General features: G+C 43.9%; 1 protein-coding gene across 3 annotated transcripts in view; it reads right to left on the bottom strand.

Annotated features, from left to right (window-relative positions):
* Positions 1-26,013, bottom strand: part of MDGA1 (MAM domain containing glycosylphosphatidylinositol anchor 1) — a 323,508-nt gene that overhangs the window by 53,310 nt on the left and 244,185 nt on the right. For all 3 annotated transcript variants that reach the window (XM_075863504.1, XM_075863503.1, XM_075863505.1), the window contains 3 exons: positions 11,706-11,975; positions 10,110-10,261; positions 1,729-1,906 (listed from right to left, as the gene is read on the bottom strand). In XM_075863504.1, the coding sequence (XP_075719619.1) occupies positions 1,729-1,906; positions 10,110-10,261; positions 11,706-11,975 (600 nt within the window). The remainder of the gene's footprint in view (positions 1-1,728; positions 1,907-10,109; positions 10,262-11,705; positions 11,976-26,013) is intronic.

Raw genomic sequence — 26,013 nt, 5'->3', positions numbered from 1 at the left:
TGTCTGATCACAATGTAATTATATTATATATCAGTGATGTCAGTAACAGGGGGCGGGGCTGTGACAACCTCTCACACATGATATACAGGCTGGTTGTTAGTAGTAATAGATGAATAGCTGTGACTGTATATAAGATGTGTGGATCTCATGTCTGATCACAATGTAATTATATTATATATCAGTGATGTCAGTAACAGGGGGCGGAGCTGTGACAACCTCTCACACATGTTATACAGGCTGGTTGTCAGTAGTAATAGATGAATAGCTGTGACTGTATATAAGATGTGTGGATCTCATGTCTGATCACAGTGTAATTATATTGTATATCAGTGATGTCAGTAACAGGGGGCGGGGCTGTGACAACCTCTCACACATGATATATAGGCTGGTTGTCAGTAGTAATAGATGAATAGCTGTGACTGTATATAAGATGTGTGGATCTCATGTCTGATCACAGTGTAATTATATTATATATCAGTGATGTCAGTAACAGGGGGCGGAGCTGTGACAACCTCTCACACATGATATACAGGCTGGTTGTCAGTAGTAATAGATGAATAGCTGTTACTGTATATAAGATGTGTGGATCTCATGTCTGATCACAGTGTAATTATATTATATATCAGTGATGTCAGTAACAGGGGGCGGGGCTGTGACAACCTCTCACACATGATATACAGGCGGGTTGTCAGTAGTAATAGATGAATAGCTGTTACTGTATATAAGATGTGTGGATCTCATGTCTGATCACAGTGTAATTATATTGTATATCAGTGATGTCAGTAACAGGGGGCGGAGCTGTGACAACCTCTCACACATGATATACAGGCTGGTTGTCAGTAGTAATAGATGAATAGCTGTTACTGTATATAAGATGTCTGATCACAGTGTAATTATATTATATATCAGTGATGTCAGTAACAGGGGGCGGGGCTGTGACAACCTCTCACACATGGTATACAGGCTGGTTGTCAGTAGTAATAGATGAATAGCTGTTACTGTATATAAGATGTGTGGATCTCATGTCTGATCACAGTGTAATTATATTGTATATCAGTGATGTCAGTAACAGGGGGCGGGGCTGTGACAACCTCTCACACATGGTATACAGGCTGGTTGTCAGTAGTAATAGATGAATAGCTGTTACTGTATATAAGATGTGTGGATCTCATGTCTGATCACAATGTAATTATATTATATATCAGTGATGTCAGTAACAGGGGGCGGGGCTGTGACAACCTCTCACACATGATATACAGGCTGGTTGTCAGTAGTAATAGATGAATAGCTGTGACTGTATATAAGATGTGTGGATCTCATGTCTGATCACAGTGTAATTATATTATATATCAGTGATGTCAGTAACAGGGGGCGGAGCTGTGACAACCTCTCACACATGATATACAGGCTGGTTGTCAGTAGTAATAGATGAATAGCTGTGACTGTATATAAGATGTGTGGATCTCATGTCTGATCACATGTAATTATATTATATATCAGTGATGTCAGTAACAGGGGGCGGGGCTGTGACAACTTCTCTCACATGATATACAGGCTGGTTGTCAGTAGTAATAGATGAATAGCTGTTACTGTATATAAGATGTGTGGATCTCATGTCTGATCACATGTAATTATATTATATATCAGTGATGTCAGTAACGGGGCGGGGCTGTGACAACCTCTCACACATGATATACAGGCTGGTTGTCAGTATAAGGGGTCACTTACGCTCTCTGTAGCGGATGCTGCGGGTGGTGGGGTCTCCAGGTCCGGATACGGTGTGCGGTGTGATCTTCACCTCGTAGTTTTGGGGTATCTTGAGGTCGGGGAGTCTGTGCTCGTACAGGAATCCTTTCCTCACGTCTCGGGCGGTGACTACGATGCTGGTCACTCCCTTCATGTTGGGCTGTAAATCAGACATGATGACGACATTAGATAGAAGATCAGATATAAACACGTGTCTTTGTTATTAGATACATTTGTTTCCTCCGGAGGTTCAGGGGATATTAGTGGGAAGTGATAATTGTGGCCGCAGGCGAGGATCATGTGATCTGTCATGTGACCACCACTAGAAAAGTTAGAATCGGACCGCGCCAATGTTAGACAATCAGGATCTAGTCACACTTTTTTCTGTGTTTTGTGTATTTTTTTTTACAACTTTATTTACAACCTTCACTACAGAACGCCGCGTCCGCCCCTCCCCCGCCGCGTCCGCCCCTCCCCCGCCGCGTCCGCCCCTCCCCCGCCGCGTCCCCCCTCCCCCGCCGCGTCCGCCCCTCCGCCGCCGCGTCCCCAAATCCCCCCTCCCCCGCCGCCTGTAATCTTATTATTTCTCAGGTTCATCGTCTCCAGATCTCGGCTGCTCGGGACTCCTCGCTCTTCACTAATCACGTCCTGATATAATTTTGTTTCCTTGTCCCGGCCTTGCTGGACTGACCACCAGGGTCCCCTTACCACCGCCATTATCCGCCATCTCATTCTGCTGACTTACAAGGAATTTTGCGCCAATGAGTTTGAGCCTCTCGTCACCGGGTTCTTCATCTTTTTTACGGACGAGTCCGGCCATGGGGGAGCGCCGCGGTGCCAGAGAGATTTATTAGACTCGCATGAACGGATCGATGTTGAATTCTTCATTCATGGACGTGGCGTGAAGGACGGGTGGGGGAGGGTGGCGGCTGGAATCAGATCTAGTCAGTCGTCCGGTGACGGTCGCAGTAACACTCACGGGTCAGGAGGTTATTAGGATTATTGGTATCGAAAATTTCTCCCAAATATCAGGAGCTCCCAATAACTATAAGGCGATGTTCACACGCAACATCAAAAACGTCTGAAGATACGGAGGAGCTTCAAGGGGAAACCGTTTCTGACTTTCAGCCGTTTTTTTAAGCCACTCGTGTTTTTTACGGCCGTTTTTGGAGCAGTTTTTCTATAGAGTCCATGATTAACGGCTCAAGAAGTGACATGCGCTTCTTTTTACGAGCCGTTTTTCTTTTACGCTGTTGTTTTTAAAAACGGCCGGGTAAAAAAACGCCTTGTGGGAACGGAACGCCATTTTTCTCATTGAAATCAATGGGCAGATGTTTGGGGGTGTTCAGCCCCCGCATTTTTAGACGTTTTTTGGGGCGTTTACGGTCGTGTGAACGCCCCCTAATGATCACGTCATGTCCCGCTGATGTAATGGGAGGTTTTGTGCGTCCTCTGCCAGATCACTGACTGCACACTGCATTGTTGTGTTACATTATATTGTTATCATCACACACTTTCTACATTTCATTAGTTTACACACACCGATTTCTGACCAATCAGATCAATTTCAGTAACTCGTTGCTTCCCTGTTTGGTTAGTTAATAATTGTTGGACAATTTCAACACTGAGATGTCTGTAAATTATCATATTAGTCAAATAACAATCGAAAATGATTATATTATGAAGCCGCTAAACGTAATTAAAGATGTTGTCCAGGACTAAAAAACATGGCGGCTTACTTCAAAATCAGCGCCACACCTGTCCACAGGCTGTTTGTGGCATTACAGCTCAGCCGCTTTCACTTCAATGGAAATGAGTTGCAATACGAATCATTTTTTTCTGTAGAGATGAGTTCTCAGCATCATCTCATTATCATCACAGGCAGGATTAGGGTATGTGCACACACACTAATTACGTCCGTAATTGACGGACGTATTTCGGCCGCAAGTGCCGGACCGAACACAGTGCAGGGAGCCGGGCTCCTAGCGTCATACTTATGTACGACGCTAGGAGTCCCTGCCTCGCTGCAGGACAACTGTCCCGTACTGTAATCATGTTTTCAGTACGGGACAGTTGTCCTGCAGCGAGGCAGGGACTCCTAGCATCGTACATAAGTATGATGCTAGGAGCCCGGCTCCCTGCACTGTGTTCGGTCCGGGACTTGCGGCCGAAATACGTCCGTCAATTACGGACGTAATTAGTGTGTGTGCACATACCCTTTCACTGACAGGTAACACCTATATATATATATATATATATATATATATACACAGGATCCACCATTCATAATAGACTGACCCTTCCTGTTCTGTAGAGATCACGTCTCAGCATCATCTCATTATCATCACAGGCAGGATTACACTGACAGGTAACACCTATATAAAGATAACACAGGATCCACCATTCATACTAGACTGACCCTTCCTGTTCTGTAGAGATCACTTCTCAGCATCATCTCATTATCATCACAGGCAGGATTGCACTGACAGGTAACACCTATATATAGATAACACAGGATCCACCATTCATACTAGACTGACCCTTCCTGTTCTGTAGAGATCACTTCTCAGCATCATCTCATTATCATCACAGGCAGGATTGCACTGACAGGTAACACCTATATATAGATAACACAGGATCCACCATTCATACTAGACTGACCCTTCCTGTTCTGTAGAGATCACTTCTCAGCATCATCTCATTATCATCACAGGCAGGATTACACTGACAGGTAACACCTATATATAGATAACACAGGATCCAACATTCTTAATAGACATATATTCATAATTTAACCAAAATAATGGCCGCAGCTTCTGTCTCCCCATCAGCCGCCTCTTCTGGATATTACGCGTAGCGCGCACCTGATCGGCCCCTCCACACCAGGCCCTGAGGACCCTCACATTACACTAAATATAGAGGCTATCTCCAGACAGCGGATAGGAGAGGGTTAACATGCTGCTGGCCCGTATATACACTATAAGTACCGGAGCCAGGTCCACATTATCCCTCCATTAGGACAGAGTATTTTTATTGACCTCACGGCAGCGGGTTCTGTGCGCTCTGCACAACACCAATTACAGCTGATCCGCAAAAAATCCCTATGATTGAGGAGAATCTCAGCACAGGCATCATTGCGGAGAGACTGAGAGGCGTCTGTGTCCAGAGTGTTGCGTGATTATCCCCCGAGGAGAGAGGTTCATGAAGGTCAGAGGATTGAAGGAGCGCAGAATCCAGGCCCCCCGTCCCGTCTTATGACGCCTTCCAGGGAATGGACGGGGCGCTGCAGACTACAGGCTCCCTATTATTGCCTTGTGTGTAGATATTAGACTGGGATTTAATGCAAGAAGAATCTGCTGAAAACCCTCTAAAGACAAAGACCCCAATATCAATAAAGCAGGACACACAGCGCTGCTCCACCTGCAGGAGCCCCTGCATGATGTTACACATACAGCTCCATTGTAGTCACCACACACATAGTCTATATAGCGCCCCCCTCAGGGTGTTCTGTCAATGCAGGCTACACTGTAAACCCTTGACTTCACTTGTTAGTGCGTGTACAGATGTAGCCGTCTTTATCTGGACTTTTAACGCATTAAATACACAGCGGCAAGAAACTATAACGTGACTTTTTCGATGTCTTCTCAATGGCTTTCATTGTGCGATATCATCCGCAGCAAGTTATCAGAGTCAAGATAAACGTGGCTACATCTGTAACTCCATGTACTGAAGTGGTCGCAGGAAGTTCTGTAGCGCAGACTGCCTCTCCGTGCTGCACAGACTTGTTTATGTGTGTCCCCCCCCCCCCCCCCCACTGATGCCAGGAAATATGAGGAATATAAAGGATGCAGCGCCAGGATATAAAACATGGAAGACGAGGGGGGAACAGAGCAGAAGTCACGGGACCCCCAGGTGTAATGTCTCCAGACTTCTCCGGAGTTCAGGAGAGGTGAGCGTGCTGCAGTTATACCCCTCTATCCACAGAGATGGGGGGCGCCTAACATTGGACATCCAGTATTCACAGACCGATGACAAACTCCAACCTGTCTGATGTGTGCGCGGCTGTCAGAAGCCGTCCATGTCACCGCGCTCCTACAAAGGTCACTACCGCTCATGTATTATAAGAGATGGCAGGTCACTGACCCATCCCCAAATCCTCAGCCGAGCGAAGCGCAACGTATCAATAACCGCGGTAACCTCAGGGACCGGCTCCATAGACAAACCGCCACCAGAGCAAGAAAAGGAGATGCAAAGCATGATGGGAAATGGAGAACGTCTCTAGTGCGGAGCCTCAACTCATTGATATGGGACAGGCGGGTAATGGAGCAAGAATCCGACGCTGCCAAAATACAACCCAAATCTACATGTAATATTAATAATCGATCCATCACTGATCTTCACAACATATTATATACATAAGTAGCAGAGTCACTGTATACATTACTGATCCTGAGTTACATCCTGTATTATACTCCAGAGCTGCACTCACTATTCTGCTGGTGGAGTCACTGTGTACATACATTACATTACTTATCCTGTACTGATCCTGAGTTACATCCTGTATTATACTCCAGAGCTGCACTCACTATTCTGCTGGTGGAGTCACTGTGTACATACATTACATTACTTATCCTGTACTGATCCTGAGTTACATCCTGTATTATACTCCAGAGCTGCACTCACTATTCTGCTGGTGGAGTCACTGTGTACATACATTACATTACTTATCCTGTACTGTTCCTGAGTTATATCCTGTATTATACTCCAGAGCTGCACTCACTATTCTGCTAGTGGAGTCACTGTGTACACATAAATTACATTACTTATCCTGTACTGATCCTGAGTTACATCCTGTATTATACTCCAGAGCTGCACTCACTATTCTGCTGGTGGAGTCACTGTACATACATTACATTACTTATCCTGTACTGATCCTGAGTTACATCCTGTATTATACTCCAGAGCTGCACTCACTATTCTGCTGGTGGAGTCACTGTGTACATACATTACATTACTTATCTTGTACTGTTCCTGAGTTACATCCTGTATTATACTCCAGAGCTGTACTCACTATTCTGCTGGTGGAGTCACTGTGTACATACATTACAATACTTATCCTGTACTGATCCTGAGTTATATCCTGTATTATACTCTAGAGCTGCACTCACTATTCTGCTGGTGGAGTCACTGTATACATTACTTATCCTGTACTGACCCTAAATTACATCCTGTATTATACTCCAGAGCTGTACTCACTATTCTGCTGGTGGAGTCACTGTATACATACTCCTGCACTAATCCGGAGTTACATCCTGTATTATACTCCAGAGCTGCACTCACTATTCTGCTGGTGGAGTCACTGTGTACATACATGACATTACTTATCCTGTACTGATCCTGAGTTACATCCTGTATTATACTCCAGAGCTGCACTCACTATTCTGCTGGTGGAGTCACTGTGTACATACATGACATTACTTATCCTGTACTGATCCTGAGTTACATCCTGTATTATACTCCAGAGCTGCACTCACTATTCTGCTGGTGGGGTCACTGTGTACATACATTACATTACTTATCCTGCACTGATACTGAGTTACATCCTGTATTATACTCCAGAGCTGCACTCACTATTCTGCTGGTGGAGTCACTGTGTACATACATGACATTACTTATCCTGTACTGATCCTGAGTTACATCCTGTATTATACTCCAGAGCTGCACTCACTATTCTGCTGGTGGAGTCACTGTGTACATACATGACATTACTTATCCTGTACTGACCCTGAGTTACATCCTGTATTATACTCCAGAGCTGCACTCACTATTCTGCTGGTGGAGTCACTGTGTACATACATTACTTATCCTGTACTGATCCTGAGTTACATCCTGTATTATACTCCAGAGCTGCACTCACTATTCTGCTGGTGGAGTCACTGTGTACATTACATTACTGATCCTGTTGCTTGTTCTGCATCTGATTCTGCAATAAACAGAATAGTGAGTGCATCTCTGGAATGTAATACAGGATATAACTCAGGATCAGTACAGGATAAGTAATGTAATGTATGTACAGAGTGACTCCACCAGCAGAATAGTGAGTGCAGCTCTGGAGTATAATACAGGATATAACTCAGGATCAGTACAGGATAAGTAATGTAATGTATGTACACAGTGACTCCACCAGCAGAATAGTGAGTGCAGCTCTGGAGTATAATACAGGATGTAACTCAGGATCAGTACAGGATAAGTAATGTAATGTATGTACACAGTGACTCCACCAGCAGAATAGTGAGTGCAGCTCTGGAGTATAATACAGGATGTAACTCAGGATCAGTACAGGATAAGTAATGTAATGTATGTACACAGTGACTCCACCAGCAGAATAGTGAGTGCAGATCTGGAGTATAATACAGGATGTAACTCAGGATCAGTACAGGATAAGTAATGTAATGTATGTACACAGTGACTCCACCAGCAGAATAGTGAGTGCAGCTCTGGAGTATAATACAGGATGTAACTCAGGATCAGTACAGGATAAGTAATGTAATGTATTTACACAGTGACTCCACCAGCAGAATAGTGAGTGCAGCTCTGGAGTATAATACAGGATAAGTACTGTCATGCCTGTACGCAGTGACTCTGCTCGTTACAATGTTACTATCTGTATAATATATGAAACCATCGGCTGCTTCATGATGACGTTGGAGTTTATGGAACATTAATTATTACTTGACGTGGTTTTTGGGGTGACCCCTCCTCTGATGACACGCCAGGTGAACCCCACTGGTGATCTGGAGCTGCTGACTTGTGCTTTACTATTGTCTGTGATGGTTTGTGTCAGGTTGAGGGCCACATGATACTCCACCTATTGAACACAATCTGAGCTTTGACCAAGGTTTTTCTTCCTCCGTGATGTTGGCGCTCGCTCCGCTCGGCAGGTCTTCGGTTTATCACATATTAGCCGTGTAGCGGTATTTATCGCACTGGAGCAGCGACGCTTTTAACGTCTTTTATTCAGGGTGAGCGCGGCGCGTCTATTAGTAAAGTGCAGTCTCGGCTATGGGGAGATTACATGAATGCCCCCGCTAAAAGCATAATGGAAGGAAGAATGGGCAGCAAACGCGAGAGAGCCCATTACCCGCTGCACGGGGCAAGAGACACACAACATAGCAATCAATAAGCGGCAGACGTCTTAACCCCCGAGCTGCTGGCTGGGTTGAATGGTGCGCTCATAATAACGAGAGGGTGAACACCGGCCGATATCTTCATCCATATAAAATAATGGTTTTCTCTATGGACTAGATGAGCCAGAAGTGCCGCATTGTGTTTATATAACAGATTCCTCGTCCCTCATTCCATGTACTGCAGCGCTGCTCTACCTGGATACCATCTATAGATTTGTCAATCCTGGGCTAACTGTTTATTGAATAGAATGCTAGAGCTACGGTGAAGACTGACACAAAAAGAGCAGCAAAAGAGAGGCAGAAGGGGATCACTGTATATAAGACTGCATATATGTAAGCCATTCAGGGCCTGTGGAAAGCAGGATAACAACCCCTATTTTAGGCCAGCAATTAGTGAGTCACCCAGAATCTGATACTTGTGTAAGAGGCTAGCAGAGCTGAAGACATAGCAGAGCTGAAGACATAGCAGAGCTGAAGATATAGCAGAGCTGAAGATATAGCAGAGCTGGAGATATAGCAGAGCTGAAGATATAGCCGAGCTGAAGATATAGCCGAGCTGAAGACATAGCAGAGCTGAAGATATAGCAGAGCTGGAGATATAGCAGAGCTGAAGATATAGCCGAGCTGAAGATATAGCCGAGCTGAAGATATAGCCGAGCTGGAGATATAGCAGAGCTGGAGATATAGCAGGGCCGGAGACATAGCAGGGCCGGAGACATAGCAGGGCCGGAGACATAGCAGGGCCGGAGACATAGGAGACTGAACAGGGTTCACAAACAGACACTTTATTAGAGGAATTGTCCACCTTGGACAAACCTTGTTGAGATGATCGAGGATTGACCCTTCTCCCTGTCAGATCCGCCACGCTGAATAGTAAGAGGTCACCTGATTACCAGGAGTCCCAGCGCATCATCTGGAGGAGAACACCCTACACAAGGGGTGGCCAAAGTGGAGAATCCCTTTAATTAAAGGGACATTGAACATAAAATTCTTATCTACATTTGCTGTGCAGCTGAATGCAATCTAGAAATAGTCTCTTGGTGTAATAGAAGTCACACTATGGCACTGCCTCTCACTACCGCCCCAGAATTAGGGGGTCAAGATTTCCTGGCCCTGACTTGACCGTTCCATATTATATAGAAAGCACCGATATCCGGCGGTCCGCCCAGGTCTTACCGGCTTCAGCTCCAGCTTGTAGTGCAGCACCGGATCCACGGCGCTCGGCTCCCGCTGCGTCCATTGAATGAGATAGGAGTAATTCTTGAACTGTTTGTAGCTCTCGATGGGGTTTGGGGTGTCGAAGTAAAACTCGGGGTTGTAAGCCTTGCCTGGAAAATAAAAATATAAGGAAATGATTGATTATAATCTGGAATTCCACTCTGTGCCCTGGTCATGGTCTATAGTGAGCCGCATCTGACCGAGGACTATCCCACAGACACCCCAGTCCCCTCAATAACAGGAGGAAGCCCCCTTTATATGGCATATACCGGGCTATTAGGGTGGAGGTGCAGATTCCCCTTTGCAGCAATCCGAGGGTTCGAGATCTTCATTTTACGCTTCGTTTAGACTAAATTAGGCAATAAAGGGGGTTCCTGCCTATTATCCAGAGCCCCTCAGGACCAGTTTTTCGCTTCCCATGACTATTGGCGTCCAATACAATAAACACAAATAGATGGCACCGGGCGAGGCTGCTTCCTCCGCAGCGGAAATTCCCCTAGTGATCGCAGCTTAAAGGGATTGTCCAGTTTAGAAATCTTATATCCATACACTTGGTGGAGAGGGTCTCTCTGGAGGACCCGTCCTGTCACACATTGATATGAATGGACACTGTGTAATGCATCATTTCTCCTGTGGGGGCGCTGCAGAGAAACAGAACACTTAGTGCCAGGTTTCCCCACAGATCACAGATAATCACTGGGGGTCCCGGCAAGAGGACACTTTGCGATCAGCTTATTGTCAAGGGACCTTCTAACAAGTAGGGATTGTGGGGGTCCCACTGTCTAAGGCGTATGTAAAGGTGGAGTGTCCCTTTTAAGGTTTTGGTTTGGTTCACTTCGAATGTAACTCTGTAACCCACCATCGACTACACACTCCTCCCCCCCATTTTTTTTTTGGGGGGGGGAATGTGAAAAAAAAAAAAACCAGCAACTCCGCCGTCTCTTTTCTTTTTTACGCTTTGCCATTACATTGTGCGGTATAAATATGAAGTTCACGTCGTTATTCCGGCCGTTCCAGTTGTGGGGATGCCCAATACCAGATATTTTATTTTTTATTTTTTTTAAACTATGTAATTTTTTGGGGGGAAAAATGGGGATTATTTTTTTTAGTAGGGTGGAGAATTTAAAAAAAATAAAATAAACTTTGACTTTTTGTCGCTTTAGGGACTTGGCGTTGCGATCATTTACATAATGTTTTGGAAGACTTCGCATAGCAGTGTGTCGCTGACAGGCAATCTATTAGACCAAGGGGTTAAATAAACTGTGTTCCAGCCAGATGACCGGGGTATGAGCCGCAGGTACGATTGGGCCCCTCTGGGTCAAAGCTTTAAATGGCCATTGTATCCCGGGAACCTTGTTGTCAGACTCTCAGACAGAGAACGGAGATCTGCTCTGTCCGGGGGAGGTGACGACTTCTTCTTACAACGTCTTCTCCCAGAGGCTGCAGAAGTAACGGAGTGGTGGTAATGTCTGCGCCAATTCTACGTCATGCTGGGCATAGCAAACCGGGCATCCTCAGGATATGGGACAGTCACATACAATGCGGTCCACTCACCGGTCACCTGAAAGACACAGGAGTCAGAGCCCACGTCGTTAGAGATGGTACATTCATAGGCGCCGCTCGTCTCCCTGCTGGTGCTGTTGATCTTGTATTCAGAATACTCCTGCTGCTCTATGGGGGGGACGCTTAACAGGCTCCGATTAAACCTCCAGACAGCGGTGGCGACTTTCACCGGACTCCCCTTCAACATGTTACACCTCAAGGTGATGCTGCGCTTCATCGGTAACCGGATGTCCTGGAACTTCGGCTCCACAACTGGCGCAACTGCAGAAGAAGACACAAGAAATATAATTATAAGAGGTGGAGTCACCCCAACTATGGCAATGCCCACGGGTGACTGGAGAAACTGGGCCGTACCAGGGCTACATCGTCCCCTACCAGCCCCCGCCAGGGCGTTCATGACACTCCATACATCGCAATGGCGAAGATTTAAATAAAAAACGAATATATATATAATCATTCTTTATCAAGATAAATGACTGTGTGTGAGGTTGTCACAGCCCCGCCCCCTGTTACTGACATCACTGATATATAATATAATTACACTGTGATCAGACATGAGATCCACACATCTTATATACAGTAACAGCTATTCATCTATTACTACTGACAACCAGCCTGTATATCATGTGTGAGAGGTTGTCACAGCCCCGCCCCCTGTTACTGACATCACTGTTATATAATATAATTACACTGTGATCAGACATGAGATCCACACATCTTATATACAGTAACAGCTATTCATCTATTACTACTGACAACCAGCCTGTATACCATGTGTGAGAGGTTGTCACAGCTCCGCCCCGTTACTGATATCACTGATATATAATATAATTACATGTGATCAGACATGAGATCCACACATCTTATATACAGTAACAGCTATTCATCTATTACTACTGACAACCAGCCTGTGTATCATGTGTGAGAGGTTGTCACAGCCCCGCCCCCTGTTACTGACATCACTGATATATAATATAATTACACTGTGATCAGACATGAGATCCACACATCTTATATACAGTCACAGCTATTCATCTATTACTACTGACAACCAGCCTGTATATCATGTGTGAGAGGTTGTCACAGCCCCGCCCCCTGTTACTGACATCACTGATATATAATATAATTACACTGTGATCAGACATGAGATCCACACATCTTATATACAGTAACAGCTATTCATCTATTACTACTGACAACCAGCCTGTATATCATGTGTGGGAGGTTGTCACAGCTCCGCCCCCTGTTACTGACATCACTGATATATAATATAATTACATTGTGATCAGACATGAGATCCACACATCTTATATACAGTAACAGCTATTCATCTATTACTACTGACAACCAGCCTGTATATCATGTGTGAGAGGTTGTCACAGCCCCGCCCCCTGTTACTGACATCACTGATATATAATATAATTACATTGTGATCAGACATGAGATCCACACATCTTATATACAGTAACAGCTATTCATCTATTACTACTGACAACCAGCCCGTATATCATGTGTGAGAGGTTGTCACAGCCCCGCCCCCTGTTACTGACATCACTGATATATAATATAATTACACTGTAATCAAACATGAGATCCACACATCTTATATACAGTAACAGCTATTCATCTATTACTACTGACAACCAGCCTGTATATCATGTGTGAGAGGTTGTCACAGCCCCGCCCCCTGTTACTGACATCACTGATATATAATATAATTACACTGTGATCAGACATGAGATCCACACATCTTATATACAGTAACAGCTATTCATCTATTACTACTGACAACCAGCCTGTATATCATGTGTGAGAGGTTGTCACAGCCCCGCCCCGTTACTGACATCACTGATATATAATATAATTACATTGTGATCAGACATGAGATCCACACATCTTATATACAGTAACAGCTATTCATCTATTACTACTGACACCAGCCTGTATATCATGTGTGAGAGGTTGTCACAGCCCCGCCCCCAGTTACTGACATCACTGATATATAATATAATTACATGTGATCAGACATGAGATCCACACATCTTATATACAGTAACAGCTATTCATCTATTACTACTGACAACCAGCCTGTATATCATGTGTGAGAGGTTGTCACAGCCCCGCCCCCTGTTACTGACATCACTGATATATAATATAATTACACTGTGATCAGACATGAGATCCACACATCTTATATACAGTAACAGCTATTCATCTATTACTACTGACAACCAGCCTGTATATCATGTGTGAGAGGTTGTCACAGCTCCGCCCCCTGTTACTGACATCACTGATATATAATATAATTACACTGTGATCAGACATGAGATCCACACATCTTATATACAGTAACAGCTATTCATCTATTACTACTGACAACCAGCCTGTATACCATGTGTGAGAGGTTGTCACAGCCCCGCCCCCTGTTACTGACATCACTGATATATAATATAATTACACTGTGATCAGACATGAGATCCACACATCTTCTATACAGTAACAGCTATTCATCTATTACTACTGACAACCAGCCTGTATATCATGTGTGAGAGGTTGTCACAGCCCCACCCCCTGTTACTGACATCACTGATATATAATATAATTACACTGTGATCAGACATGAGATCCACACATCTTATATACAGTAACAGCTATTCACCTATTACTACTGACAACCAGCCTGTATATCATGTGTGAGAGGTTGTCACAGCCCCGCCCCCTGTTACTGACATCACTGATATATAATATAATTACATGTGATCAGACATGAGATCCACACATCTTATATACAGTAACAGCTATTCATCTATTACTACTGACAACCAGCCTGCGTATCATGTGTGAGAGGTTGTCACAGCCCCGCCCCGTTACTGACATCACTGATATATAATATAATTACATTGTGATCAGACATGAGATCCACACATCTTATATACAGTAACAGCTATTCATCTATTACTACTGACAACCAGCCCGTATATCATGTGTGAGAGGTTGTCACAGCTCCGCCCCCTGTTACTGACATCACTGATATATAATATAATTACATTGTGATCAGACATGAGATCCACACATCTTATATACAGTAACAGCTATTCATCTATTACTACTGACAACCAGCCTGTATATCATGTGAGAGGTTGTCACAGCCCCGCCTCCTGTTACTAACATCACTGATATATAATATAATTACACTGTGATCAGACATGAGAGCCACACATCTTATATACAGTAACAGCTATTCATCTATTACTACTGACAACCTGCCTGTATATCATGTGTGAGAGGTTGTCACAGCTCCGCCCCCTGTTACTGACATCACTGATATATAATATAATTACACTGTGATCAGACATGAGATCCACACATCTTATATACAGTAACAGCTATTCATCTGCTACTACTGACAACCAGCCTGTATATCATGTGTGAGAGGTTGTCACAGCTCCGCCCCCTGTTACTGACATCACTGATATATAATATAATTACACTGTGATCAGACATGAGATCCACACATCTTATATACAGTAACAGCTATTCATCTATTACTACTGACAACCAGCCTGTATATCATGTGTGAGAGGTTGTCACAGCTCCGCCCCCTGTTACTGACATCACTGATATATAATATAATTAGATTGTGATCAGACATGAGACCCACACATCTTATATACAGTAACAGCTATTCATCTATTACTACTGACAACCAGCCTGTATATCATGTGTGAGAGGTTGTCACAGCCCCGCCCCCTGTTACTGACATCACTGTTATATAATATAATTACACTGTGATCAGACATGAGATCCACACATCTTATATACAGTAACAGCTATTCATCTATTACTACTGACAACCAGCCTGTATATCATGTGTGAGAGGTTGTCACAGCCCCGCCCCCTGTTACTGACATCACTGATATATAATATAATTACACTGTGATCAGACATGAGATCCACACATCTTATATACAGTAAGAGCTATTCACCTATTACTACTGACAACCAGCCTGTATATCGTGTGAGAGGTTGTCACAGCCCCGCCCCCTGTTACTGACATCACTGATATATAATATAATGACATTGTGATCAGACATGAGATCCACACATCTTATATACAGTAACAGCTATTCATCTATTACTACTGACAACCAGCCTGTATATCATGTGTGAGAGGTTGTCACAGCCCCGCCCCCTGTTACTCACATCACTGATATATAATATAATTACATGTGATCAGACATGAGATCCACACATCTTATATACAGTGACAGCTATTCATCTATTACTACTGACAACCAGCCTGTATATCATGTGTGAGAGGTTGTCACAGCTCCGCCCCCTGTTACTGACATCACTGATATATAATATAATTACACTGTGATCAGACATGAGATCCACACATCTTATATACAGTAACAGCTATTCATCTATTACTACTGACAACCTGCCTGTATACCATGTGTGAGAGGTTGTCACAGCCCCGCCCCCTGTTACTGACATCACTGATATATAATATAATTACATGGTGATCAGACATGAGATCCACACATCTTATATACAGTAACAGCTATTCATCTGCTACTACTGACAACCAGCCTGTATATCATGTGTGAGAGGTTGTCACAGCTCCGCCCCCTGTTACTGACATCACTGTTATATAATATAATTACACTGTGATCAGACATGAGATCCACACATCTTATATACAGTAACAGCTATTCATCTATTACTACTGACAACCAGCCTGTATATCATGTGTGAGAGGTTGTCACAGCCCCGCCCCCTGTTACTGACATCACTGATATATAATATAATTACACTGTGATCAGACATGAGATCCACACATCTTATATACAGTAAGAGCTATTCACCTATTACTACTGACAACCAGCCTGTATATCGTGTGAGAGGTTGTCACAGCCCCGCCCCCTGTTACTGACATCACTGATATATAATATAATGACATTGTGATCAGACATGAGATCCACACATCTTATATACAGTAACAGCTATTCATCTATTACTACTGACAACCTGCCTGTATACCATGTGTGAGAGGTTGTCACAGCCCCGCCCCCTGTTACTGACATCACTGATATATAATATAATTACATGGTGATCAGACATGAGATCCACACATCTTATATACAGTAACAGCTATTCATCTGCTACTACTGACAACCAGCCTGTATATCATGTGTGAGAGGTTGTCACAGCTCCGCCCCCTGTTACTGACATCACTGATATATAATATAATTACACTGTGATCAGACATGAGATCCACACATCTTATATACAGTAACAGCTATTCATCTATTACTACTGACAACCAGCCTGTATATCATGTGTGAGAGGTTGTCACAGCCCCGCCCCCTGTTACTGACATCACTGATATATAATATAATTACATGTGATCAGACATGAGATCCACACATCTTATATACAGTAACAGCTATTCATCTATTACTACTGACAACCAGCCTGTATATCATGTGTGAGAGGTTGTCACAGCCCCGCCCCCTGTTACTGACATCACTGATATATAATATAATTACATTGTGATCAGACATGAGATCCACACATCTTATATACAGTCACAGCTATTCATCTATTACTACTGACAACCAGCCTGTATATCATGTGTGAGAGGTTGTCACAGCCCCGCCCCCTGTTACTGACATCACTGATATATAATATAATTACACTGTGATCAGACATGAGATCCACATATCTTATATACAGTAACAGCTATTCATATATTACTAGTGACAACCAGCCTGTATATCATGTGTGAGAGGTTGTCACAGCCCCGCCCCTGTTACTGACATCACTGATATATAATATAATTACACTGTGATCAGACATGAGATCCACACATCTTATATACAGTAACAGCTATGCATCTATTACTACTGACAACCAGCCTGTATATCATGTGTGAGAGGTTGTCACAGCCCCGCCCCCTGTTACTGACATCACTGATATATAATATAATTACACTGTGATCAGACATGAGATCCACATATCTTATATACAGTAACAGCTATTCATATATTACTAGTGACAACCAGCCTGTATATCATGTGTGAGAGGTTGTCACAGCCCCGCCCCCTGTTACTGACATCACTGATATATAATATAATTACACTGTGATCAGACATGAGATCCACACATCTTATATACAGTAACAGCTATTCATCTATTACTACTGACAACCAGCCTGTATATCATGTGTGAGAGGTTGTCACAGCCCCGCCCCCTGTTACTCACATCACTGATATATAATATAATTACATGTGATCAGACATGAGATCCACACATCTTATATACAGTGACAGCTATTCATCTATTACTACTGACAACCAGCCTGTATATCATGTGTGAGAGGTTGTCACAGCCCCGCCCCCTGTTACTGACATCACTGATATATAATATAATTACATTGTGATCAGACATGAGATCCACACATCTTATATACAGTAACAGCTATTCATCTATTACTACTGACAACCAGCCTGTGTATCATGTGTGAGAGGTTGTCACAGCCCCGCCCCCTGTTACTGACATCACTGATATATAATATAATTACACTGTGATCAGACATGAGATCCACACATCTTATATACAGTAACAGCTATTCATCTATTACTACTGACAACCAGCCTGTGTATCATGTGTGAGAGGTTGTCACAGCTCCGCCCCCTGTTACTGACATCACTGATATGTAATATAATTACACTGTGATCAGACATGAGATCCACACATCTTATATACAGTAACAGCTATTCATCTATTACTACTGACAACCAGCCTGTATATCATGTGTGAGAGGTTGTCACAGCCCCGCCCCCTGTTACTGACATCACTGATATATAATATAATTACATGTGATCAGACATGAGATCCACACATCTTATATACAGTGACAGCTATTCATCTATTACTACTGACAACCAGCCTGTATATCATGTGTGAGAGGTTGTCACAGCCCCGCCCCCTATTACTGACATCACTGATATATAATATAATTACATTGTGATCAGACATGAGATCCACACATCTTATATACAGTAACAGCTATTCATCTATTACTACTGACAACCAGCCTGTGTATCATGTGTGAGAGGTTGTCACAGCCCCGCCCCCTGTTACTGACATCACTGATATATAATATAATTACACTGTGATCAGACATGAGATCCACACATCTTATATACAGTAACAGCTATTCATCTATTACTACTGACAACCAGCCTGTATATCATGTGTGAGAGGTAGTCACAGCCCCGCCCCCTGTTACTGACATCACTGATATATAATATAATTACATTGTGATCAGACATGAGATCCACACATCTTATATACAGTGACAGCTATTCATCTATTACTACTGACACCAGCCTGTATACCATGTGTGAGAGGTTGTCACAGCCCCGCCCCCTGTTACTGACATCACTGATATATAATATAATTACATGTGATCAGACATGAGATCCACACATCTTATATACAGTCACAGCTATTCATCTATTACTACTGACAACCAGCCTGTATATCACGTGTGAGAGGTTGTCACAGCCCCGCCCCCTGTTACTGACATCACTGATATATAATATAATTACATTGTGATCAGACATGAGATCCACACATCTTATATACAGTGACAGCTATTCATCTATTACTACTGACAACCAGCCTGTATATCATGTGTGAGAGGTTGTCACAGCCCCGCCCCCTGTTACTGACATCACTGATATATAATATAATTACACTGTGATCAGACATGAGATCCACACATCTTATATACAGTAACAGCTATTCATCTATTACTACTGACAACCAGCCTGTGTATCATGTGTGAGAGGTTGTCACAGCCCCGCCCCCTGTTACTGACATCACTGATATATAATATAATTACACTGTGATCAGACATGAGATCCACACATCTTATATACAGTAACAGCTATTCATCTATTACTACTGACAACCAGCCTGTATATCATGTGTGAGAGGTTGTCACAGCCCCGCCCCCTGTTTGTATAAGTATTTGTCGAGGATCAGATCTTCCATGATCCGTGTGTGGGGAGGTCTCAGATGATCTGCTTGTGTGTTGTACATATGTAGCCATCTTTATCTTGACTTTTTTCAATGGCTTTTGTTGTGTGATCTCACGCTGTAACAAACTATCAGAACCAAGATAAAGATGGCTACATCCGCACCTCCCGTCACTGCGGGGGATTGACTACCTCCGTAGGTTTATTAGAGAAGCAGCAGACGCTGCGCTGCGCTCTCGCTATGATATACAGTATTAATAGCAGGAGGTCTCGGAGGGGACGTGAAGACGGTCAGACCCTCAGGCCGGACCCCCCCCCCCCCCCCGCCATGGTTTCCCGGCAGTGTGTATATTGCCGGAGCGCAGGGGTTTCTATTACTCATGTCTGTAGTGTACGGTGAACTCTGATATAAACCCCCCGCCGGAGGCCGCGCTATTAAAGGCATCCATTATGTGATCTCCGGCCGCTCGCTCGCTCGCTGAACTCCTCCAGTTTGTTATTAGACCAATAAAATGTGTTTTCTGTTATTATGACGGTTGGAGGAGAAATCCCAATATCAGCAGAGCCGCCGCTTGTTATTTACCGCGTCCTGGCGCGCGGCCACGGGGGCATACGAAATGTGTGCCGCTCAAAGCAAGAGCAAGAACATTCACGTCGCGGTTTCTCTGAGGCTTTTACTCTAAACGTGAAATTCCGTCATGACGAGAACGCGTAGAATCCGGCAGAACCCCCGACAAGGATCAACATGTCGCACGTTAAACGCCGCGCTGAGGGCGGCCATGTAAAGAAGACGCCGCTCTCCTCCACTGAACAGCACTGGCTGCCGACCGGGGATTTCCAATTATTGCAAAACTACAACTACCAGCATGACCTGACTGCCGAAGAATGTGAGTTTTAGTTCTCTGCAGCTCGGACCCTCTGTACCGCGTCGGGCTCTGCGCCCTGTAATTACTGTTTGGTTTCCACGATGTTGCAGGAGAACTTCATAGAGGGGAGTATATATCATTTATATGCCCTCGTAGAGTATATAAAGAAGGGGTCATGTAAAGCGGACCGGCCCCGCAACACTTAACCGGTCTGCAGAGGGTTAAAAAGAATCCACCACTTTTTGACCGTTTTCCCACAAAAGTGAAGGGGTTAATGCGAACATCCTTCGTGGTCTAGGGTTGTGAATTGGTTAATGATAACATTACAGATGAGATAATCCATTCTAAACCAATCAAATTCGGTCCGAATTGCCCAAAATGTTTCTGATTCGGTGAAATTAGATACTTTTGGGGTTCTCAGACAAAATTGCAGATTAGAAAAAGGAAGAGGGGAAAAGAGGGGAGAGAAAATGGTGAGTTAATGGTGACATCCCAGGTGGTGTAGGGTAGTGGATGAGTTAATGGTGGTATCCCTGGTGGTCTAGGGTAGTGGATGAGTTAATGGTGACATCCCAGGTGGTGTAGGGTAGTGGATGAGTTAATGGTTACATCCCTGGGGGTCTAGGGTAGTGCATGAGTTAATGGTGGCATCCCTGGTGGTGTAGGGTAGTGGATGAGTTAATGGTGACATCCCAGGTGGTGTAGGGTAGTGGATGAGTTAATGGTGACATCCCTGGTGGTGTAGGTAGTGGATGAGTTAATGGTGGTATCCCTGGTGGTCTAGGGTAGTGGATGAGTTAATGGTTACATCCCTGGGGGTCTAGGGTAGTGCATGAGTTAATGGTGGCATCCCTGGTGGTGTAGGGTAGTGAATGAGTTAATGGTGGCATCCCTGGTGGTGTAGGGTAGTGGATGAGTTAATGGTGACATCCCAGGTGGTGTAGGGTAGTGGATGAGTTAATGGTGGTATCCATGGTGGTCTAGGGTAGTGGATGAGTTAATGGTGGCATCCCTGGTGGTGTAGGGTAGTGGATGAGTTAATGGTGGTATCCCTGGTGGTCTAGGGTAGTGGATGAGTTAATGGTGGTATCCCTGGTGTAGGGTAGTGGATGAGTTAATGGTGACATCCCAGGTGGTGTAGGGTAGTGGATGAGTTAATGGTGGCATCCCTGGTGGTCTAGGGTAGTGCATGAGTTAATGGTGGCATCCCTGGTGGTGTAGGGTAGTGGATGAGTTAATGGTGGCATCCCTGGTGGTCTAGGGGAGTGCATGAGTTAATGGTGGCATCCCTGGTGGTGTAGGGTAGTGGATGAGTTAATGGTGACATCCCTGGCGGTGTAGGGTAGTGGATGAGTTAATGGTGACATCCCTGGTGGTTTAGGGTAGTGGATGAGTTAATGGTGGCATCCCTGGTGGTGTAGGGCAGTGGATGAGTTAATGTTGGCATCCCTGGTGGTGTAGGGTAGTGGATGAGTTAATGGTGGTATCCCTGGTAGTGTAGGGTAGTGGATGAGTTAATGGTGGCATCCCTGGTGGTCCAAGGTAGTGGATGAGTTAATGGTGGCATCCCTGGCGGTTTAGGGTAGTGGATGAGTTAATGGTGGCATCCCTGGCGGTGTAGGGTAGTGGATGAGTTAATGGTGGCATCCCTGGCGGTGTAGGGTAGTGGATGAGTTAATGGTGGCATCCCTGGTGGTCTAGGGTAGGGGTTACTTCCCAGCTGCACCTGTACTGAGGGTTGCCGGTGCCTCTCTCTGCCTTTCTTCTTCCCAGGAGGAGTTTGCGGGCTGTCACACAGTCACTGACAATCATCGAGGCTCTGTTATTGGCTGGTTAGGATAATACAGTGTCTATGTAAGACTCTGTTCACACCACATGTTTTTGTATCCTGTTGAAAGTTACTGTTTATTTTTCAATATTAGAAAAACATGTACGGTACCTTTAAAACATGATGTCCATCTGCTGCCATTGACGTCTATTGTACATAATACTGGATCCATCGGGATCCTGTTCATAAACAGGACAGTAAAGAGGAGCGGCACCATTTCTGTGTCCCAGAACCAAAACAGGATGCAAAACCGTGGTGTGAACGATGCCGTGTCACCGATCCACAGGACATGAGGGGGAGCAGGGGGCTTGTTCTAAGAAGTGTAGAGTCCCTGTGCAGCTGTACATTATTATTAATCCTGAAAAAATTCTGGGGTCCATAAAAGCAGCAGATCAGCCCCTGAGGACCCTCCTTGCGCTCCTCATCACCTTATTACGCAGCGTCTTCTCGCCGTTTTTCTTTGCATCTGTTTTTTCTCCTCATTTGATTCATTAAACGTCTGATTCTGACTGGGTTACAGTGGGAGGGGGGGATAAAAAAAATGAAAGAAACACGCCACCGCCGATACCCCTCCTCACAGCCGCCGCCGATACCCCTCCTCACAGCCGCCGCCGCTCCCCCCTCCTCACAGTCGCTGCCGCTCCTCCTCCTTACAGCCGCCGTATTCATTTTGTTGCGCTTGGATTTGAGTGAAGTTGTCGCATTATCCGGGCTCTTTTCTCCAGACGAGAGGGGCGGGGAAAAAGGATGTGACTTTTGCGCACATGATTGAGGGCGCATGACGCAGGCGATGAATGGACGCTGCCGGCAGGACACGGAGATAAAACAGTTATTATCAGAACTTCTCCGAGCACACGCTCCGGCGCGGTGAGATACGAGGACCCCAGCGCCGCACTAATGAAGCGCCTGAGCCGCAGAGAAGTCTTTCCATTAGAGCAGCGCGAGCGGCTCACACAAAAGCAACAGGTGACTCGTAAAAGTCCAGATTCCTTAATGGATCCGGGAAAGTGCGAGCTCAGGTCAAGGAGCAGAACGTCAGGAACAGATGATTAGCGCTGACGGCAGGAAGATTCAGTACAACAAGAACAGGGAAAAATGGAGCACCTGGAGAGGAAGCAAAGACTTTATCGGATTTACTTTATATTATTTTTTTTTCTACTTTAAATATTTGATTTTATTACTTTACCTATTTAATCTTTTTAAGTATTTTTTTTATTATTTTTAAATGTTATTTGATTTTAAATATTTTTTTCCTATTATAATTATTTTGTATGGTTTATTATTATTATTTTACTTTAATTTTGGTATTTACATATTTCATTTTTTATTGTTTGAAGTTTATTCAACTTCCTTATTTTTTTACAAAATTATTTTCTATTTTATTTTTGGTTTAATTTAATTGTGTCTTATTGTAACTTTTACATTATTTTTATTTCATGTATTATATTCTTTATGTTTTATTCTATTTAAATAATTGTATTTTTTTTCAATTTAATTTTTTTTTGTATTTCTTATTTTATTACCCTGTTTTTATTTTATTTTTATTATCTTCATTTTCTGACTTATTAGATTTTTTTTTATTTTAGATGAAATATAGTTATATTATTTATTATTACGGAAATATTTTTTCCCTACAAATAATCTATGTGTATTCTATGTCTAGTTGTGCTGAGTAATAATATTAAATAATAATGGGCATGAACGACCAGGTACATAGACGACATCCCGACATAATTCCATCTATACCGGCAGTAATATAGCGCTGGGAATAGACGTTAGATGAATATCGGACTGTAAATTTACAATTGTTTGGTAAGTTTTGCCCGATATCCCTACAAATATTTCCAGCAATTAAGAGTTTTTAACCCTACAATAAAAGATGATCTGAAAATACAAGGAGTTGTCCTTGGGTGAAGTCTTTTAATATTCCTTTCGGCCCCTCTGACTTTCTTTGGTCTATTAGACGGGTATATATATATATATATATATACACGCTGGGGACAACCAGTAATGGCCGCCATTATTAGGGACTATCCTCCAGCTTACCACAGCCCTAAGAAACACATCAATTTGCATTATGTATTTACATTTTAACCCCGTCTGTCTCACCAACTGTTTTGCTGTGAATGTGTCAGTCTCCACTGCATTTCTGGCATTGTATTCCTAAACCAGCAAGCGCAAGATAAAGACAGATATGATTCCCTGAGTGATGGGGATTGTGGGAGAACTGGGTCATGCCGCCGCTGTGAACTACGGGGCCTCTTCAGAGGGTTTTTATATGGCAGCACAATGTGACAATTTTACTACAGAACAAGTCCTGCTCCCGGCCGTCCGGATAGACCGGAATAATAAAATGATTGGAGAAGAGGAGGTAACAGATGCTCTCCGTCACGTCTGCCCTAAAACTCAATTCCCGGCTGGTCTATGCATCACTTTAACCCTCTTTAACCTCCATATGTTGCACATATTCCATAATTCTGGCTTTTATAGCTCCGCTCTGCTGCACACAATGTACTTTGTATTCATCTAAAATCTACAAGGGCACGGAGGATCTCCTGTGAGATAATGCCACATAGCGCTGAGCGGCCACTGAATCACGCGGACGCCATGCTGGGTGATGATGAGGACACCGCGCAACTCAATTACCCAGAGTCGTCTTCGTTCCCTGGACCCCAGACAATACAACGGAGCCTCAAAGTAAATGTGAGGGTCATCCTGAGGGGCAGGAGATCCATCTCCAAATAACACGTCTCCGTCTGATCAGGCCACGGGTCTCACAAGTTGTTAATTAGTTAAAGGAGAACTCCACTGCAGGAGCTGCGCTCACCGTGCAACCGGTGGGACGTAACTTTGGAGGATCTGTGTTTAATTCTCTTCTTGTTGCCTCACGTAGATTATTATATAGGTTATTAGATAGTTCAGGTTGCCCAGCAACCGCTTTACTTCCTGTCTGGGTGACTACTATTTGGGTACATGTAACAAAATTTGAATCCCAAACTGCGGGACATTTGTTAGACCTTCCCAGGAACACCCCCCAAATGTCAGAAACGCCGCTTTAATGCAAAACATTTAGTGGCCCGGATCGCGGCTCAGTCCTATTGTCCCGTCTGGCAGTAGTCCCAGGATCTCGCTGCTTCTCCCTGCCACACCGGCTTTTTTTTAAGGTCCCTGCCATTAAATTACAGGAAGATTGGAACAAGAAGAAGAAGATTGTACAAGAAATGATGTTACTTAATGTGAATGTCCTTTTTTTTAACACCAGGACTTTTGGGGTCCACCGTTCTGTACTGATTATATACCTGATATATCTTTACTGGAGCAGATCCATTTTTCTGACACAGAGCTCCAAATCCCCTGCATAGCCATAGTTATATGAGAAAATTATCTCTTCCTGCAGCCACCACTAGGGGGAGCTCTCTGCACAGTGTGTATACATTGAACTCAATCATAAAACACTGGCCACCAGTTTATCCAGAAGACGCCTATAGCGAGATCCCATGAAGTGGTCACCACGTTTTATTCAGGGAAGGATGACAATAAACCTTCCCAGC

Source organism: Rhinoderma darwinii, chromosome 4 (genome assembly GCF_050947455.1).
Source record: "Rhinoderma darwinii isolate aRhiDar2 chromosome 4, aRhiDar2.hap1, whole genome shotgun sequence".
NCBI classification, from domain to species: Eukaryota; Metazoa; Chordata; class Amphibia; order Anura; family Rhinodermatidae; genus Rhinoderma; species Rhinoderma darwinii.
Note: the sequence above shows the minus strand (reverse complement) of the source record. Positions and strands in the feature narration are given on the sequence as shown.